The 21,490-nt window shown below is 40.9% G+C and overlaps 1 protein-coding gene across 3 annotated transcripts; it reads right to left on the bottom strand.

Moving 5' to 3' along the window:
* Positions 1-454: 454 nt before the first annotated feature.
* On the bottom strand, positions 455-19,356 carry LOC135550588 (long-chain-fatty-acid--CoA ligase 4-like). Of its 3 annotated transcripts, none has more exons than XM_064981535.1 (15): positions 19,302-19,356; positions 15,240-15,473; positions 14,770-14,947; positions 14,530-14,639; positions 13,634-13,772; positions 13,183-13,333; positions 12,751-12,874; positions 12,560-12,631; positions 12,211-12,350; positions 11,310-11,482; positions 7,873-7,947; positions 6,383-6,571; positions 6,064-6,178; positions 4,708-4,865; positions 455-4,550 (listed from the first exon to the last, which is right to left on the bottom strand). In XM_064981535.1, exons 2-15 carry the CDS (start codon positions 15,465-15,467, stop codon positions 4,393-4,395), a joined length of 2,010 nt encoding a protein of 669 aa, XP_064837607.1. In that variant the 5' UTR covers positions 15,468-15,473; positions 19,302-19,356; the 3' UTR covers positions 455-4,392. The 3 variants fall into 3 exon arrangements, with proteins under 3 accessions (XP_064837607.1, XP_064837606.1, XP_064837608.1); XM_064981534.1 differs by having other exon boundaries at positions 15,240-15,793; positions 19,302-19,355; XM_064981536.1 differs by having other exon boundaries at positions 15,240-15,469; positions 19,302-19,345.
* Between the last annotated feature and the right edge of the window lie 2,134 nt (positions 19,357-21,490).

Here is a 21,490-nt window from a genome sequence, read left to right as displayed (position 1 = left end):
TTTTATGTACGAACCACAACAGATCATTGAATTATATTTGAAAGGGTTTACATCTCTAGTCTACCAGTTTCCACAACCATAAACTCCATTCTCTCACATAATTAAACAATCATGTCAGGTTGTAGGACAGAATCCAATTTTTTTTCTTCTTAATTTCTGTTACTTGCCATGACTCCAAGTGAGCCCTATAATAAAGATTTAAATTTGCTGTGAGCCCTACACTACCTATTTAAATGAACCAGACTCATTCATCACCTCATACCTTGGGCATGGTTTAAATTCAGTCATTATCCTTGTTGAAAGATTTGCAAAGCTTGCTCCAATGATAGGGAGAATCTCTCTTTCTTTACAGAACTGTGAAATAATGTGGTAGATTTAAACTAGTGAACCTAATTGTATATCATTAAACAATACTTAATATTAGTCTGACACTTCTTCAAATAATAAAACAACATTTTACAGTGGGCAGAAAGCTTTAATATATTCATATAAAAAGTACATGTACAGAAAATGACTTCACCAGAATGTACACACTGCCCATCCCTTATCACACATTGTTTCATACACGTAACAGATTTTTATAAATAATACAAATGAGCTGACAAAACATCAATATAAACCAATGAAGTGCTTCACAATTAACATAAGATGAAATGTTCTCAAAATAATTACTACTGCAGTGCATTCTTGGTTGATGTATAGTTAACCCTGAGTGTAAAAAATTAAACATTGACAAAAAACATGTAGTGGCTTTTTGACCTTTCTCACTCCTATTGGAACAGGGCTGTAATATGACATCATGGATTAGAGTCGTATCATGGCTAACAGTGTCTTTGTTTTATCCCAATGTGTTGGCCAGAGGATGGCTCAATTGGGATAGTTCATTTTATGATATGAATGCATCCTGGAATATACATTTTTGGCATTAATTTGCATGTTTCAGTTGGTCACAACACCATAAATTCCCTCTTACTGCATTATATGCGACATTAAAAAGCTTCAGAATGCTATAACTCATGAGCTTTGTATGTCTGTACATTTGAAGCAAACTTGCCTATTCACAGCATTTTCGTCAATGTTTCACACAAAGTTTCAAGAAGCACAATTGTGACCTTTAAACAATTCAATAGAATTAAATTCATTTTTTTCTTAAATGGCTCAACATTTAACTTGACCTTAATGTATATGCATACAACATCTTTACATTCAAGTTTTATTTACACATGCTACTCAATTGGATTTAACAGCATCTAAAAAATTGCATTGAATTATATTGAGTACTTCATATCTTGATAAATATACAATTATTCAAGAGAATACAGACTATTAAATTGGCAGATCCAGAGGTTGGAAATGTAGAAATATTACATTATAAAGATGACTTGAAACATATAAACGAAGTCTATAAATATTGTACAGTATACAAAAACAGAGGTGTCGGTAGAGATCAGCATGAAACAAAGAGGCTAAAGGACCATCTTCAAACAGAAATGATAATCCATTCTGTAACATAGCAAGAATGATATTCACCATACCAGACCTAGTACCTGAAAAATCCAAAACATAACGTGACATGCTTGGGTTGGGTTGTGTCACCATGACAATGCCATGAGCTGGTTTAAAACATGAAAACCAAAATTAAAACAAGTACAAGTGACAGAAATTTCCAAAATTACACTCAGGTTTCATTTTTGTGCAATAGCCTGAAGGATTGTGGGGTCTCAGCAGTCTTGTGGCAGTAATGTGAACCTATGTTTCGAACAAGCAAATGTATACAGCAGCACTGTGGGGGCTTGCACACTAGGGGGCAGCATAATGTTTTTTTTCATCATACTTCCAGTAGGTTAGCAGGTATGGGCAACATTGATGGGAGTGGGGGCCACAAAGAAACTCTGAATTTATCCTGATGGGCCACAGTGGCTTGCGGATCTGCGTACTCACATCCATACCCACACATGCAGTCAACTGATTTGTTCAATCAATCCATTTGTGCAGTTCATTTACTTAAGAGAGTTAAGTAGTTTAACAAGTGGTGAGGAGGACGCTACCGTGTCCGGAAGTGACTTCACCATTCATTTTATGGATTCAGTTTTAATCAAATATAGTTTTAAGCTTTGTTTTACTATTGACAGTTACAGCTGATTTTTGGATTGTATATCAATTTGCTCTCCTTAAATTTGTGCCATCTGATGTACTTGTTTCAGTGTCTGAATTGTTTAATCTTACTTTCCCCCACCAGCTCCTGATATTAGGGCATAAAAACTACAATCTCTGTGTCCTGAACTAGCCTAGTGCACATGTGCGCTCAGCTATATCCTGTCCAGAGCTTGTTTTCCATGGTTGTCCCTTTTTGCTAATATTGTCTTACTTTTTAACTCTGCATTGTTGGGAAAGCGCTCGTAAGTAAGCATTTCACAGTGAAGTCTACACTTGTAGTCGGCTCATGAGACAATTTGATTTGACTAAACTAGCTGGCTATAAATATGCTAGTTTGGCTGGATAAATTACTTCCAGAGAGTATGGGTCTACAAAGCTCCTCCTCACCACTTTATTCCAGTAGCCAGGGCCAGACCTAGCCTTTTGGGGGCCCTCAGCAAGATTTGACGGTGAAGAGAAAAATGTACATTTTAAAGTACATTTCCTGCAATTCTACACATTTTGTCCTGGGGCAGAGAGAACAAAAATGACAGTTTTACAGCATATTTCCCGCAATTCTAACAATTTTGCTATGGGGGAGAGAAATCTTTTCCGTTTTAAAGCTAATTTCCTGAAATTTTACACATTTTGCAAATCGATATACAATCCTGAAATCAGCTATAACTGTATTTGAGTGAGAGTGATTAACTAAATCAATAGGAGCCCTGGTCACGTGCCTGATCGGAATTCGACCACGATTACTACAAGTTTAGAAAGCTGGAAAGACTTAATCTAAAAATTGTTAGCTGACATGGCTAATTGAGTGACTGTTGGTGACTGATTGAATAACAGAAAAACTACTAATGCACACCAAATTTAGAAATTGCACCTTGTGTATTTTACTATTCTAACACTCAAGTGGGGCCCCCGAATGAGTCCCTAAAATTTATAATGAAAATACTTTTTTTGGGGGGGGGCTGCCCTGTATTTGGAAATTGATCGGGGGCCGCCAATTGCCCAACTCTGTCTTACAGCTACAGGAAATTTCTAAAATTGACAATGGCCAATTCATAAGACATTATGACACCTAACTTCCTTAGACAAAAAAAAAATACATTCCAAAGGCAAATTACAATATGCAAATACAAGACTTGCATTGCCAATTGCCCCCAAGCATGGAGACAACTACATGTACCCAAATAGCTGTAACTAACCAGCTGATCCCTCTGTGCTGGACTTTATGGACTGACATTCATAATTTGACAAAAGAGATGGTGTGGAACGACAAATTCTACAGTTCACAGGCATAATGCTTTGAAGCATATGCAAACACACGCGAGCATATTTACACACATTCCGAACTATGGGGACTGAGCCTTCTGCTCCCTAGTCCCTCTCCTATGGAATGCTCTCCCTGACGACCTGAGCGCCTCTCCATCACTCTAAACTTTTAAAACGGGCCTTATATTCCACTTCTACAGTCTTTTTCAGTCCTAGTCCGAAGCAAAAAATAATAATCGCACCTTGACCATTATTGCTATTTTACCTGCCTTGATTCTAAATGTATGTTGTGTTTAAACACGGGAGTGTACAGATATTAGGAACACCTGCTCTTTCCATAACATAGACTGCCCAGGTGAATCAAGGTGAAAGCTATGTTCCCTTATTGATGTCACCTGTTAAGTCCATTTCAATCAGTGGAGATTAAGGGGAGGAAATAGGTTCAAGAAAATATTTAAGCCTTGAGACAATTGAGACATGGATTATGTATGTGTGCCATGCAGAGGGTGAATGGGCAAGGAACAATATTGAAATGCCTTTGAATGGGGTATGGTAGTAGGTGCCAGGCGCACCGGTTTGAGTGTGTCAAGAACTGCAACACTGCTGGGTTTTTCACACACAACAGTTTCCTGTGTGCATCAAGAATGGTCCACCACCCAAAGGACATCCAGCCAATTTGACAACTGTGTGAAGCATTGGAGTCAACATGGGCCAGCATCCCTGTGGAACACTTTCAACACCTTGTAGAGTCCATGCCCTGACAAATTGAGACTATTCTGAGGGCAAAACGTGGTGCAACTCAATATTAAGAAGGTGTTCCTAATGTTTTTTACACCCAAGTGGGGTTTTTTCTGTAGAGCTTAGAAATAACTCTTATGAAAAGCGCAATACAAATAAATAGTATTATTATTATTCAGACACATCACTGGTGAAAGTTGTAAGGAAACTGTTCTTTGGTTAGATCAGATGGTGGCTCTACTTCCCTCCGTACATTCTCTCTATATCAGTCTGAAAGTGATTCTTCAGCTCCTTCCTCTTCAATTTGAATGCATCTGTCACCAGGCCAGTCTCAGGGGTCCATGGCTCTGGGCTTAGACGCACTTTCACTGGGATCTCAAAACGCTGCAGTTTGACTGGGGGGGGGGGGCAAAATGGTTAATATAAAAGGGATATGCATGGCATGAGCAAAGCCCTCGTCACACTGAAATGATGTGTCTATTAATTCTAGGTTATTGTCCATCTGGTTGGTCAAGTTAATAAGATATGTGTCAGAGTAGCTTTCAGCCTTACTTGAGGCAGCCACCTCTTTGATGGCCTTCAGGACCTCCTTCTCCATGACTGGGTGGTTACAGATCTCCTCCCAGGCAACACTTATGCCGTTGTTATTGGCCAGAGTTGTCAGCTGCTTCTGGTTCGGTACCACAAAGCTTATCACGTAGTTCTGATCACTAAAAGCAAGAGAAAATAAAATGATAGACTAGACTTGAGCATGCACATTGAATATGTTTTAGGGGTAATACATGTAGAATAACTACTAAAACATAACCACAAACGCATTTGGTATCAATGTAAAACCTACAGTACCGTTCAAAAGTTTGGGGTCACTTACAAATGTCCTTGTTTTTTGAAAGAAAAGCACATTTTTTGTCCATTAAAATAACATAAAATTGATAAGAAATACAGTGTCGACATTGTTAATGTTGTAAATGACTATTGTAGCTGGAAACGGCAGATTTTTTAAGGAATATAGAGGCCTATGTAGATAGGTAACCTAGTGGTTAGAGTATTGGACTTGTAACTGAAAGGTTGCAAGATCGAATCCCCGAGCTGGCAAGGTAAAAAAATCTGTTGTTCTGCCCCTGAACAAGGCAGTTAACCCACTGTTCCTAGGCCGTCATTAAAAATAGAAGGCCAGCATCCCGGAATCGCCTCTTCACTGCTGATGTTGAGACTGGTGTTTTGCAGGTACTATTTAATGAAGCTACCAGTTGAGGACTTGTGAGGCGTCTGTTTCTCAAACTAGACACTCTAATGTACTTGTCCTTTTGCTCAGTTGTGCACCGGGGCCACCCACTCCTCTTTCTATTCTGGTTAGAGCCAGTTTGCACTGTTCTGTGAAGGGAGTAGTACACAGCGTTGTACAAGATCTTCAGTTTCTTGGCAATTTCTCGCATGGAATAACCTTCATTTCTCAGAACAAGAATAGACTGACGAGTAGCAGAAGAAAGGATTTTGTTTCTGGCCATTTTGAGCCTGTAATCGAACCCACAAATGCTGATGATCCAGATACTCAAATAGTCTAAAGAAGGACAGTTTTATTGCTTCTTTAAAATCAGCACATCAGTTTTCAGCTGTGCTAACATAATCACAAAATGGTTTTCTAATGATCAATTAGCCTTTTAAAATTATCAACTTGGATTAGCTAACACAACGTGCCATTGGAATACAGGAGTGATGGTTGCTGATAATGGGCCTCTGTACGCCTATGTAGACAATCCATTCAAAATCAGCCATTTTCAGCTACAAGTCATTTACAACATTAACATTAACATGTATTTCTGATCAATGTGATTATCTTTTAAAAACAAGGACATTTCTAAGTGACCAGTAGTGTATGTGGTATAATAAAGCAGACAGAAGAGTTACCTGTTTGCATATGCACAGATGTTGTCAATAAGGGGGCAGTTCTTCAGAGCAGACTCCACTTTCCCCAAGGATACATATTCTCCAGCCTGCAGTTTGACCAGGTCCTTCTTACGGTCTACAAACAAAGCAGAGAGGGTCAGTGAGAAGACTGAAATATGGCAGTATAGCACTGAGAGGTTTTATGGCAGTTAGCATTGTTTAGATCAATTTGAATAGTTTATGACAGTATTACTTCATGGTCATAAAGTGTTGAGAGGCAGCTGTTGTGCAATGAACAGTGAGCACTGTTGTTATTACTCAGATGTTCTCCACCACTCACCCACTATCTGCAGACAGCCATCAGAGTGGATCTCCCCCACATCCCCGGTACAAAACCACCTCTGGCCCTGCTCATCTACCCAGAAGTCATTGTTCAGGTGCTCGCTCTTATAGTAACCCATGGTAACGTTGGGCCCACCAATCATGATCTCTCCACGGGGGTGGGGTTGGTCCTGGCTGGTGTATCCACCTTGGAAACACAGTGGGAAGATAAGAGTGAGGCATGGTGGTAGAGAATAGCTGAATAAAAGGATTGTTTGGAACAGGAAGAAACTAACCACATGGAAACTAATCAAGGCACATAATGAGAGCCACATGCAAATACGGTAACAACAAGCAAAAGAAGCAAACAGGGCAGCTCCTGAACGAGGATGTCCAGGTCATCCATGATATGCATACTAAATGTGTGTGGAAAACATCATATTCACACTCCTTTACTTTTTCCACATGTTGTTCTGTTGCAGCCTGCATTTAAAATGGATGAAATAGAGATGTTTGGTATCTGGCCTACACACAATACCCCATATTGTCAAAGTGTTTAGACATTGTTACAAATTAATTTAAAAAAATGAAAAGCTGAGATGTCTTGAGTCACTAAGTATTCAACCCCATTTTTATGGCAAGCCTAAATAAGTTGAGTAAAAATGTGCTTAACAAGTAATATAAGTTGCATGGACTCCATGTGTGCAATAGTGTATAATAGTGTTATTAACATTATTTTTTAATGACTACCTCATCTCTGTGCCCCACACATCCAATTATCTGTAAGCTCTCTCAGTCGAGCAGTGAATTTCAAACATAGATTCAACCAAAGACCAGGGCGCTTTTCCAATGCCTCACAGAGAAGGGCACCTATAGTATTGGTAGATGGGTGAAAACAAAGGAGACATTGAATATCCCTTAGAGGATGGTGAAGTTATTCATTACACTTTGGATGGTGTATCAATACACCCAGTCACTACAGAGATACAGGCATCCTTCCTTACTCAGTAGTCAGAGAGGAAGGAAACCGCTCATGGATTTTTACCATGAGGCCAATGGTGCAGCCACCCCTATGCTTGAAAATATGGAGAGTGGTACTCGGTAATGTGTTGCATTGAATTTGCTCCAAACAAATACTTAGTATTCATGACAAAAAGTGAATTGCTTTTCCACATGTTTTGCAGTTTTCTGAAGGCTCTGTATGTATTGGTTCTCTTAGAAAGATGAAAATGTAATGAATCAAACGATATTTGTTGATGTGAAAATCAAAATGTACAGATTTTAAGGCTGTGTTATTTGATTTTGGGTGTGTTCGCCAGAAATTCTGGCAGGAAAAAAATGGGGTTCTGAGAAATTATGGCATAAAAAAATGGGGACCCTGCTGAAAAGGTTTGACAACTGGTGTAAACAATACAGTAAATGTTTTACTTGCAAGCTCTCCTCAACAGTGCAGTACACTTTATCAAAAATGTTCATAAATAAGTGTGTTCTATAGGCTTACTGTCTTACCCTCAACCCAGTCTCGTAGTTTCACCTCACAGCAGATGAGGGGGGCTCCTACTCTGCCAGTGCTGTAGTCTGCAACTGGAGTCAAAACACACAATCACAGATAAATAAATACACCACGTAGTTTAATACTTGATGCCAGTATTAGGCTGTAACCCAGCCCATTAATCAAATCTAATTTATTTATACAGCCCTTCGTACATCAGCTGATATCTTTTTTTTTTTTACCCCTTTTTCTCCCCAATTTCGCGGTCTCCAATTGTTGTAGTAGCTACTATCTTGTCTCATCTCTACAACTCCCGTACGGGCTTGGGAGAGACGAAGGTTGAAAGTCATGCGTCCTCCGATTGTTGTGCACTTGAGTGAGGACCCAAAAGCGGTTTAACAAAAACAGAGTTCTTTAATGAGAACACAGGAAAGACATAGATCCTCTTCAGACGTTGATAATGGCAAAAATAGACAACCCGCAGAGAGGGCGACAAATGAAACATAAAGTCCCTCTGATAAATAACAAGAGAGTCCCCTTCTTAGCAGCAGAGGAGAATAGCTGGGTTAGCGGCGACAGGCTGCAGGTCGCTCTGGGTAGGCGCGGGTCATAGAGGAACAGTGGTACCTGATCTCACGTAGCATCAGATGAACTGGACACAGTGCAAACGAAAGACAGTTAGTAGTATACAGGATGCACCTGCCAGGCAGATTCCGACAGGATAGGACAAGGATGAAGCAAACGAGACGATAGCTTGCTTCTGGCATGAGAAACTCAAACGAGAATCTGACACCGAAAGTAGCAGGAACAGAGAGAGAAATAGAGACCTAATCAGAGGGAAAAAAGAGAACAGGTGGGGAAAGGGTGAACGAGGTAGTTAGAGGAGATGAGGAACAGCTGGAGAAGGAGAGAAAGAGAAGGTAACCTAATAAGACCAGCAGAGAGAGACAGAGTGAAGAGAAAGAACAGGAACAAGACATAATAAGACATGACACCGATACACAACCCAACCAGCCGCACTGCTTCTTAACACAGCGCACATCCAACCCGGAAGCCAGCCGCACCAATGTGCCGGAGGAAACACCGTGTACCTGGCAACCTTGGTTAGTGCGCACTGCGCCCGTCCCGCCACAGGAGTCGCTGGTGCGCGATAAGACAAGGACATCCCTAACGACCAAGCCCTCCTTAACCCGGACGACGCTAGGCCAATTGTGCGTCGCCCCACGGACCTCCCGGTCGCGGCCGGTTACGACAGAGCCTGGGCGCGAACCCAGAGTCTCTGATGGCACAGCTGGCGCTGCAGTACAGCGCCCTTAACCACTGCGCCACCCGGGAGGCCCTATCAGCTGATATCTCAAAGTGCTGTACAGAAACCCAGCCTGAACCCCCAAACAATGCAGGTGTAGAAGCACGGTGGCTAGGAAAAACTCTCTAGAAAGGCCAAAACCTAGAAAGAAACCTAGAGAGGAACCAGGCTATGAGGGGTGGCCAGTCCTCTTCTGGCTGTGCCAGGTGGAGATTATAACAGAACATGGTCAAGATGTTCAAATGTTCATAAATTACCAGAATGGTCAAATAATAATAATCACAGTAGTTGTCGAGGGTGCAGCAAGTCAGCACCTCGGCAGTAAATGTCAGTTGGCTTTTCATAGCCGATCATTAAGAGTATCTCTACCGCTCCTGCTGTCTCTAGAGAGTTGAAAACAGCAGGTCTGGGACAGGTAGCACGTCCGGTGAACAGGTCAGGATTCCATAGCCGCAGGCAGAACAGTTGAAACTGGAGCAGCAGCACGGCCAGGTGGACTGGGGACAGCAAGGAGTCATCATGCCAGGTAGTCCTGAGGCATGGTCCAAGGGCTAAAAACCAGACTCTGAATATTTCTCAAATCAAGGTTTTCTTATTAAAGAATAAGCATCAGTGCTCATGCACATCTGGGGCATGAAGCGACAGATGTACTTGTGCTTCAGACTGACCAAAGAGCGGAGGCACACAATTACAACACTGCTTTGATCTATGAGGAAAATCAAATTATAGCAAACATAATACATTTTTTATCAAATATAATATTGTGTTTGTTTTTAAACTAAGAGCTTGTACATTGTTTCTTGGAACTTTCTTGGAAGGCAGAGGACAATGTCCAGAGGTCCTGTTAAAATATATGGCCTTATCGGCCCCAGTGGTTATTTGGCATCATTTGACAAACTGTTTCACACTCAAATACTGCTGCATAGCGTCTCACAAGCATATCCTTCTACATTCAGAATGGAATGAAAAGTGACAAATACCTGCGTGACCTAAACAGCAAAGCCGATTGAAGTAAAATAGTTATATTTAGTATAGCTGCCACTCCTCTGCCATCAACAATCCCAGTATCACAGAACCTTTCACAGGTTGGTGCTTGAACAAAGACATTTACCTCAGAGTATGTGTTTAAAGACATGAAACTCCCAGGGCAACTCAATAGATTAAAAAGAAGCCTGAGCAATAGCATGCTCTCAAATGCCTGTCTTGACTAAAGCCCAAAATTGCCATAGCATGCATAGGAATAATTTCCTAACAAAAAACACAATGGTGAAGATTCTCAAATGACAGAGCGCCCACCATTCTCCTACACACTACTACTACGATTAAAACATCTACCTGCCACTCAGATTTTTTACCAGCCAAAATATTACAGAAGAAAACAAACACAAACCGATGATCATGCTCTGTAATGTTTCTAAAACAACAAATGTATTAGTAAGAAGTACCGTGGTTTATTACTCAATTTCAGTACATTTTTTTGTGAACCGAGTCTTTCAATCAAAATATCAGGATCAAAATGTTCAGCTGCCCCTTTAAGGGCGGGAGGTTACAGTGGTACCGTGGCCACTCGAGTCTGTGAGATTTAGGATAGGGCGTCTCTTTGCTATAAGTTGAAGCAGCAGACTCAAACTAATGTTTAAAAACAACCGAGCTTGTGAACATAATAATGTAAATAGCCAAGAAACACAAGGACAAAGTCTCACTTTACGTTGTAGACTTTTGAGTAAATTAGACAAACTTGTATGCAAGTGCGCTGCGCCTCCAAAAATGAATATATCAACACTTCACCCATTGCGCACAGCTCCCCTGCCAGGCAATGTTTTTTTTTCACAAGGTGGGATATACAGGTTTCCTGTCTTCATGCAATTAGCAGCGATGAAACAAAACCGAAAAAATACTTTGAAAACAGCTACTGCAGCAGTTTTCTAACCCTAACTCCACATGTGCTCATCCTGGACTTTTTACTATTTTTATTCGCACATGTAATGATTTCACTGTAGAGCACTGCACATTGACCACCCACCAATGTGGCTGGTGAAATATACATTCTTACCCACCAATACCAAAATCTACCCGCATTTGACGGGTGTTAATTTTATGCCCTGACCCTAGTAGTAGTAGTCCATGCCTGTGCCTGCCCTGACTCACCCTCTGTGATGGTACCTGCTCCACAGGTCTCTGTGAGGCCATAGCCCTGTCCCACGGGGCAACAGAAGCAGATGTTCATGAAGCGCTGGGTGGCGGAGGACAGGGGCGCTCCTCCTGACAGCATCATCCTGATGTTCCCTCCCAGCAGAGCCTTCACCTTCTTAAACAGCAGCCTGACGGACAGGACAGAGGAAGGAAATCAACTTCGACCTTAACCATTAGTTCATGTTTACTGATGAAATTTCACTGATATCAATCAAATAGAGCTATTTCGTAATCACCCCTAATCAGTCAGAAGGACACCCTGATATCTGATAAGCAGCATTGACTGGCAGACACAAAAATATGGTTTCCTCCAAAACCAGTCAAAATAAACACAAGCATACATACAGTACACTTAAAATACACAGATTCCAGAGGTAATCTGTCTAAATGACTACCACCCCGTAGCACACACATCTGAAGCCATGAAATGCTTTGAAAGGCTGGTCATGGCCCACATCAACACCATCATCCCAGATGAACAGCTTCTACCCCCAAGCCATAAGACTGCTGAACAGTTCATCAAATGGCAACCCGGACAATTTACATTGACCTCCTTTAATATTAATTTCTTTATCTTTATCTCCTCATATATAGCCTCATTACTGTTTTTAATGTGTTACTATTTAGTTTTTTTATTTAGCAAATATTTGTCTTTGTTTTTTAACTCATAAGTAAGCATTTCCCTGTAAAGTCTACACCTGTTGTATTCGGCGCATGTGACCAATTACAATTGATTTATGCACTAATCTTGTATCAGGGATCTGACCTATAGAGATAGCTATGTGCATGTCACAGGATTGTGTATGGTAGATAGAAACATGCTGCAGTGTGTGCGTGTGTGTCCTTGTGTACTCACATGTTGCAGAGTGGGGCATCGTAGCCCATTTTGATCTGTTCCAGTTTGTAGTTGTAGCCCAGTTTAAACAGAGTCCTCTGCACATAGCTCATCTCCTGCACCTTGTTCATCACATTCTTATAGATGCGGTCCATTATTTCCTGACAGATAACAGATAAACATCTTATATCTCGGCTTCCACCCTCTACAGAGGACATCAATGCTGCAGGATAGTTATGAAAGAACAAACATAACCTGTTAGAAGATGTCCTCTAGAGCGGACTTCTACAAATCTCTAACGGAGCCTTTTCATAGAACACTAACACATCAGCGATAAGCAGACAGTTTAAGGAAGGATGCTTGTTCTTACCGGTACAGCTGCCATCAGAGTAGGCCTCAACACAGAGCAGTCTCCTTTACTGCCCTTCTTGATTTTTGTTGACTGCAAAAGAGAAGATATCAAAATAACAGATTGTTGCCAACATTGCAAAAAACATTTTTTGTTGTTGAAATATGCATGATCAATTCTATCGTTTTAGATCAAACTGCTGAGTATATTACCTGGTCAGAGAGTGTTTGTGGAGAAGAGTAGCCAATCCTGCAGCCATACGTCATACATGAGATTTCAGCAGTCATTTCCAGCACATGAGCTAGAGGCAGGTAGCCAATGTAGGTATCCTTTGGCCTGCACATGGACACAAACATAACTTAGCAATATGAAGATGAGACAGCACTTTACATCATCAATATCTGTAACCCTGCACCACAGTAGTTATGCACTTCCACAATACTGTTTATCTAATTATCAAGTTCAGTCAAAAGAGTGCATGATTAAACATGTTCAGGCAAGGGTATCATCAGTACATTACACTGTTTGTCTGCTGTTTCAAAACATTGTGTCTGACATGGGAATGTGACGCAGAGACCTGACTAGCCTAGTTAAATGTTGGTTATACACTTGATAGAGGCGCTGCAGTAGAGTGCTCTGCTCACCCCAATCCGGGGATCCTCTCACACTGGCCCGTCATGCCAGCGATCAGGTTGCTGTGGATGATCATGACTCCTTTGGGTCGTCCTGTGGAGCCGCTGGTGTACATGACCACAGCCAGATCTGTGGGTTGGGGGCGCTGCACAGCTACACTCACTGCCAGGAGCACAGGGGGACACGTCACTTAATAATACTTAGAAAATAAATGGTACAGTCCAAGCCAGTTTCCATATACGCAGTGGGAAACTAAACTTCCAGCATATGTGTATATTATACTTCAGACTTTTTTTTAGCTGCTTATACATTTTACCATCTCTACAATGGCATTTGGGCCATATGTAAACTCATGTTTCAGTGCAAACACTGTTTGACATAACAGGGTGTCCCAAAACAGTGACCCAACAGTGTGACCTGTGTTTTGTATATGAAAAGTGCTGTTGATGTGTTTTCACATACAGTTGTCAGGTTTGGCTCCCAACTCCTGTACTGCCTGCATGCTGTAGATCTGAATGCCCTCAGGGTAGCCCGTCCGGCTGATGCTCTTGTTGTCCACATATATAACGTGCTTCAGGTTGAGCATATCTGGCAAAACATTCTGTCAGACACATAGGAAGACATCATTATTTGACATGACTTTGAACATGAGTAATCTCAGCCCTTTGGGGTTCATTCAAGTTTTGACGATATCAGGGGTTTGTTTTTCAGGTGAACAACACCAACTCTAGTCTATCTAATGTTAACAGGGTTGACGTGTTATGCTCAACCCACTCAGTTTAACCACAAAACATCAGAAAATTGCCAAAAAGAGTAGAACCAGCTCACCTGCTTTTACGCTGTGATTATTAGATGTTCAATGTTTCTTTAAACATGTTTCTTTAAGTAATAGTTTCACCATATTAAAACAAGAGTTCAGTTCATGTAATAGGGTTCACCTTAAAATGAGGAAAACGCTTAAATGAATCACTGGGACTTTATCAAAGCAACAGAAATAACTAGGGCTGATGGTGAAACTTGTTGAAATGTTTGGATTCCATCGGTTGAAATCTTCCAAGACGTGGCACAGGGTGGACGGAGGGATGTGTCAAAATGTATCACTTTGTCACTTTAGCAAGCCTTTATTCAGATTTATTGAATTATCCATGTGGTCTATATTAAAGGGCACTTCATTTAATATAACAGGCTTTTAAAATGTAATATTCGTGCACAATTTCTACTTAAAATATCAAAGGGGCGCAAAAGGCACCCATTTCGTGGAACGATCCAGCTCTCTTTCCCACTGAGAGAGGAGCTGAGAACAGTAGTGTGTAGTTAGGCTGGAATGTGAACCATTAATTTCCTCTAATATCTCCAACCTTGAGTTTAGTCTCCAGTAGCTCTGCGCTGGTGATCAGGTGTGTGGCCCCACACTCATTAAGCCCAAAGGCCACCGCTTCCTCCCCCAGGGTGGCATACAGAGTGACCACTGCAACACAACCAAACATGTTGTTTATATGCAAACACACAGCACAATTATCAGAAATATTACTGTTCTATTACTTTATATGCTAGTGTTACATCATTAAACAGGGAGATGTGTTGCAGTCAATGCCTACATGGAAAGTTGCGTCTGAAGCAGGCCTGTGCAGTGATCATCCACTCTGCCCGTGTCTCACAGAAGATGGCGATGGTACTCTTGGGCTGCTGGCCCAGGGCTGCCAGTCCACTACCTAGATGGCTGATGATCTGGTCCACCTCGTCATAGGACAGCCACCTGTACTCCCCCAGGATCAGCTGCGGCAGAGGAGAGAGCACAGGAACAGGCTATTAGGGTTAGTTCTACTAAGGGCCTTCAGTTCACTGAAAATATCCCACTGGAGAGTCAAATCAAGTTATTTCCTGTGAAAACATTTATGACATTCGATTCAATTACTCCACAATAGGGGATTTAATCTAGGACAGTTAGATGTTATATGAAGTTATACAAACCTGCTTCAGGTCGCATAACCGAAGTTACTTATTTCACAGAACCTTCACTGCACTCTAATTCCTTTCTGGTGCGATGGAGTGTGTGTGATCACTCTACCTTCTTAAAGATCTTGCCGCTGGGTTGCATCTCGTTCTCCTCATTTAGGAGCTCCCTGGTACCCAGGCAGTCTGTGTTGCCGAAGCGCTGCACTGCATGCTCAAACAGCTTGTCTAGAGTGTCCTTTCCCTCAAAGTCCTCCCGGGCCAGGTTGTCAAAGTTCTCCACACAACGATAGGGGCCCTCTGCTTTGCCTGTGGTGGACTTGGCTTTCTCTCTCTTGGCCATGGCTTTCTTTTTTCCAGCATTAGTGAGGAAATACCATGGGATAAACGTGATGAGAGTGTACAGCCACATCAATAGGTACACAGGCAAGAAGACTATGTAATGCATGTCAACTTTGAACATCATGGTTGAAGGTGAGGCAGAAGTGGAGAGAAAGAGAGACTTGAGGGAGAAGTGTCTGTGTCAAGGAGAGTTCAGACGGTTCAGCTCTCAGGTTGTGGAATGATTGCCACGGCAGGTGGCAGTAATTACAGATGGGACAGGTAGCAGCACATGCATCCAGACGACTCAATGGAAAGGATTGACACAAGAGGTATGTGATGCTAGCTCTATAGACAGCAGGGTGATTGGTCGAGAATTGTTCAGCATAGGGGAAGAAGAAAAAAATGGATAGAAAGAGAGAGTTGGAGAGAGAGAGAGAGAAGCATGTTAGTCATATTGAAGCACTACAGCTAGGAGCTAGCCAGTAGCCACAAGTATGCACTGTGCATAATGCAAAATCTAATTTATAGACAAGCCACACTGAATGACTATTTGTTTTCAGAGGCTTTTTGAATGCGTTTCATGTCAAAGCATATATTCCAATGCATCAAACCTAGCTGCATTTTATATATATCATTATAGTTTTTATATTGCTGGACAAAATAGCTGAGTTTCAATGGAGCACTGCAATGGCTGATGCAGCTGTACACAAACATCTAGGCCCATGTTTGGTCAATGTTACTTAAGGTTTGACAATCTTTTCTCTTATCTATAATTGATGCTTGCAGTGTGCAATCATTTCCTAGCACTTGAAGAATGTTAGGTCAGTGTTTTAAAAAGCTGAATGAACACCTGTATTTATTTATGCCAATTGGTTGTGCCTTGGCTAAGACAGAAAACAATTATAAGGTAGAATAATCAGAATGAGCAACAAGTTGTTAATAAATAAATAATAATATTAATAACAATTTGGGTGCTTATATTTTCCCTATTATACACGTGTGAATTGGAAATGTGTTTTTGCATATCCCAACTCTCCCTGAGAGGTTGGGGCCACTGCCAGGCTATGCCATTATCAATGGCGACCCTGGAGCAATTAGGGTTAGGTGCCTTGTTCAAAGGCATATCGACAGATTTTCCACCTTATCGGATGTGGGATTTGAAATAGCAACCTTTCGGTTACTGGCACAACGCGTTAACCACTAGGCCTACCCTAGGAAAATACCCCTTGAGAATGACTTAGGCCTAAATGAAAAGACTGAAATACAAAGAAGACAGAGCTCAGCAGAATGGTTATAAATCCAAAGAGGTGAGGCTAGGTTAAGTTAAATGGGAGAGACAGCATAGCCTACATGAAACCTTAACCTTTTACTAGTAAAATATTTTAAACATGTAAGTAATATCAGTAACGCATTTATTTACTTTCTTTTTTCGCTTTTACTTTCACCAAATTTCTGGTGCCACTTGGCAACCCTTTGGACCCTAAAGGTAACTGCCAAAATAAAGGAAATACAAGTATATCGAAAGCAGGTTCCATGTAAGCCAAAGAACACATTATTTCATTGGGCAAGATTCTAAGATGGCAACTGGCAAGAGCAATACCAGCACACTAGAAAGTGTAAAAGTGTCACAGAATGTTATTCAGGACTTTATCCAAGCCAAAACAAAATTGTATTTGAAGCCCTGAACAAAGAAAATAAAGAGTTGAGCCCTATCCTCAAGTCCATCTTCTTCTTTATATCCACTATTCAGTAAAACATTTAGACCAAACCATATCAAACCATGTAATACCATATAATACAATGAGAGCCACAATGTAGCCTAATGGAGGTCAGCTTGACATCAGAGGAACACAGTGTCAAAAGACCTACATTCCATTGAAAAGTTAATCGAATTGATCTTACTGCTGCTACTGTAACTAGCAGCTGAGCATGCCTCGACAGAATCAGAACTTGTACAATTTTTCATGTTGTAATGCTTGCATCATGATCTGCTATGTTGCCCTGATGATGAAATGCTTGTCACATGACATCCCTCCAGACAGTCCCTGTTGATGTACTAATGAAAGCTCAAGTGCTTATCGTGCTCATGTGCCACTGATCTGCCTAATTCCATTTACTACATAGGCACAACAACACTCAGGCATAACAACTCCGAAAGGAATCAGCCAGGACAAATTCCTTCTTTAATCAATATTTTTATTCAGTGAGAGAAAAAATATCTTCCTACCACTTTCAAATATCCATTATAAAAAGGCAGGTATTAGGTATATCAGCCCTTGAAACAGAATCAGAATTGTGGGAGAGCATCATGCATTTGGCAGAGGAAAGACCACATGCACACACTTCTGAAAAACACTACACCGGTGAAGAGCAGCCCGAAACAATGCAACCCTTTTGAGAGAATGAACAAGAGAAGAAATTAGTTACCTTACCTACTGTTCTAAGGCAAGCTAACAAAACACAGGTCTTTCTCTTTTCCTGAACAAATAGCCTAGTCCAGGCAATGTTTATTGTACACAAGACGACTGTATATTCTTCATCCCTAGTCTCAGCTCTTTGGTAAACTCAGCTGCACTCACAGAGCTAACATACATTCTCCTGATACCATCCACAACTGCTCTAATCCAATAGGAGATTGTATTGGACAGGAAGTGATGAGATTCCTCTCTACAGTCAGAGGGGACAACAGGACAAGACTTAATTAGGTACTTTACACCACTGTGTAAAAGCATGTCATTGGTAAATATATTCACCTTGAGGTGATGTCAATGACCTTTCACACAGTGACGAGTACTCTGTGTGAAGCATGAAACGTGTGACCAAGACTCATAGCAAGGCTGTGTTGTAAGAAAGGATAATCAATGCTACTGCTGTGTCTATAAAAACACATGCCAGAAATAGACAAAACTAGCAATACAAGCCTTTTAATGTAGCTCAAGCCTTTAAACACAAGTCTACATCAAACATCAGTACGGATTGTAACACAAACACCCGATCAAAACAATTTAGGGTGATGACTGATTTGAAGTGTGCCCACCAGACTTTGCATTCATTTTCTCTCCTGTTATTAGGACTGGTACTGCAAATTCATTTATCGATATCACATTTTGTTCTTATTGAATAAACCATATCATCATATCACCATCACGTGTGGTGTATATATAACCCATATATAAACTTGTATATAACCCACATCAAATGGTTTGTTCAAACGGTCATTAGTTGTATACAACTGGGAAATGTTACATGCCTTTGAGATGGACATCTATAAAATATACATTTTTTTTTAAATCCAGTGAGTGAAGCCATATCCGTGTCTGACCGAGAGTAAATCTCCGTCAACTCCCTTGACATAGTTTCGTATCTGAAAGTCGTGCTATTAATCCCAACAAATGTACGATCATTTTTCACATAAGAAAAAAAATAAAATAAAATACGGGCAACTGTTATACTCCAATATACATATAATAATGTTTGAAAACTGAGACCCACGCGGCACTGTGCAAGACACCCATGATGTGCCTCATTTATTTGAAATGAATAGGTGTCGTTGCTGAATAAAAATGTTAACGACATGTCCGAGAAAATTACTATGACGTTTTGTCGGATGCCTAGCAAATAAAACATACTAGCAACAGAAATGTCACATTGTGGCTTCTGGCGAGGCAGCGTGCGCTGGCCAGATACCATAGGCGCATCATCATAAACAAATATATGAATGAAGTTGGCAGATAGCTTTCTTACATTGGATATAAAAAATATATATAAAATATTGCCACATGTATGTAAATAAAATGATGATAACAGGTTATCTTGCAGTTTACTGAGCCATTTCCCTAGCTAGTGTACTTACCTCAGAAACCAAGACGTCAGCGGGACCGCGTCAGGATGAATGACCGACAGTAACCTCCAACGAAGAGACGAACCCGGAAACTTTACGTCATATGAGTCCATCTCTCGTAGCCAATGAGAATGGGTCTGAAGACCATACCTATTTGATGCTTTGGTTTAATAATATGGTCACAATTTATATGCATAAGCATTTCAACCAGTTATAAGTAATTAATCTCATCTGACTCTAGTTTACACTTGTGAATGAGGTGAGTCATAGTGTAATACAAGATCCCTGTAGACTAAGCAATACATTTTACTGTATGAAATATACATTGCAGTTAAATCGATATTCAGACATTACACTCTGCTGCATTGTGAATAAAAATATTTCTCTCCCTTAAATGTTCAACATAGGAAAAGCTGCTTGAATGATCAATCTCCCACATATATTGAAATCAGCCAACTTAAGTGTACAAATTACTGAAAGAAATAGTAAATACTGGCAGAAGAGAGAAGTTGTATCAGTAGTCATTTTAACTTAAAGTTGTGAATGTTATGGTATCTGAAGACACCTTCGTGTATTGTGCTAAAGATGACAACAGTAGTAGGCCTGAAGACCAACAATGACGAGACAGCCTACATGGAGGTGAGAGCCTTGGCATAGTGGTAGCAGGAAAATAACCGCTCCCTCAAGAGCAACAAAACAAAGGAGCTGATAGTGGACTACAGGAGACATCAGAGAGCACGCCCCCATTGAAGGAGCTGATCATGGACAACAGGAGACAGCAGAGAGAGCACGCCCCCATCCACAGACAGGGCGCAATTGAGTGGCTCAAAAGCTTCAAGTTCCTCTGTGTGCACATCCCTGGCGATCTGAAATGGTGCCTTCACACAGTGTGGTGAAGAAGGCGGAAGAAATTCAATTTGGCCCCAAAGACCCTCACAAACTTCTGCAGATGCACCATTGAGAGCATCATATTGGGCTGTAGCACCGCCTGGTACGGCAATTGCACCATCCAACACCGCAGGGCTCTCCAGAGGGTGGTGCAGTCATCCCAACGCATCACCGGTGTCTCAGGAAGGCCAAGACGATCATCAATGACCTCAGCCTGTTCACCAACTATCATCTAGGTCTAGGAGACAGTACAGGTACATCAAAGCTGGGACCAAGAGACTGATAAACAGCTTCTATCTCCAGGCCATCGGAATGTTAGAGTCGCCACTAGCCGGCCTTCGCCCAGTACCTTGCCCTTAGTCACAGTTAATAGCCGGCTACCACCCGGTATTTTACCCTGCACCGTAGAGACGGCTTTGCCCAATGTACATAGAGTAATTGATCGCTGGGTCACTTTAATAATGTTTACATACGGTTTTACCCACTTTATATGTATATACTGTATTCTAGTCATGACTCATCCTATATAAACTCATGCTGGCCTCCCGAGTGACGCAGCGGTCTAAGCTGTCCCACTAGAGATTCTGGGTTCGAGTCCAGGTTCTGTCGCAGCCGGCCGCAACTGGGAGACCCAATGGGTGCACAATTGGGGGTAAAAACATTTGTTTTTTATTTATATATATATATATATATATATATATTTAAAAAATACTGCTCTACACACAATACATTTGGAAAGTAGTCAGGCCCCTCGACTTTATCCACATTATTCTACGTTACAGCCTTATTTTAAAATGTTTTAAATAAAAAAATATCCTGAATCTACACATAATGACAAAGCAAAAGCAGGTTAGACATTTTTACAAATACCTTATTTACATAACTATTCAGAGGTTTGCTATGAAACTCAAAATTGAGCTCAGGTGCATCCTGTTTCCATTGATCATCCTTGTAATGTTTCTACAACTTGGAGTCCACTTGTGGTAAATTCAATTGATTGGGCATGATTTGGAAAGGCATACACCTGTTTATATAAGGTCCCACAGTTGACAATACCAGTCAAAAGTTTGGACACACCTACTCATTCAAGGGTTTGTAAATATGTACAATTTTTTTACATTGTGAAGACGTCAAAAATATGAAATAACACACGTGAAATCATATAGTAACCCAAAGTGTTAAATCAAAATATATTTTAGTAGCTTCAAAGTAGCCACCCTTTGCCTTGATGACAGCTTTGCACTCCTGGAATGAGTAGATGTGTTCAAACTTTTGACTGGTACTATAATATATAAATAAAATGACATTGCTCA

Source organism: Oncorhynchus masou, chromosome 12 (assembly GCF_036934945.1).
Source record: "Oncorhynchus masou masou isolate Uvic2021 chromosome 12, UVic_Omas_1.1, whole genome shotgun sequence".
NCBI classification, from domain to species: Eukaryota; Metazoa; Chordata; class Actinopteri; order Salmoniformes; family Salmonidae; genus Oncorhynchus; species Oncorhynchus masou.
The sequence above is the reverse complement of the archived record's forward strand: the minus strand, read 5'-3'. Positions and strand labels throughout refer to the sequence as shown.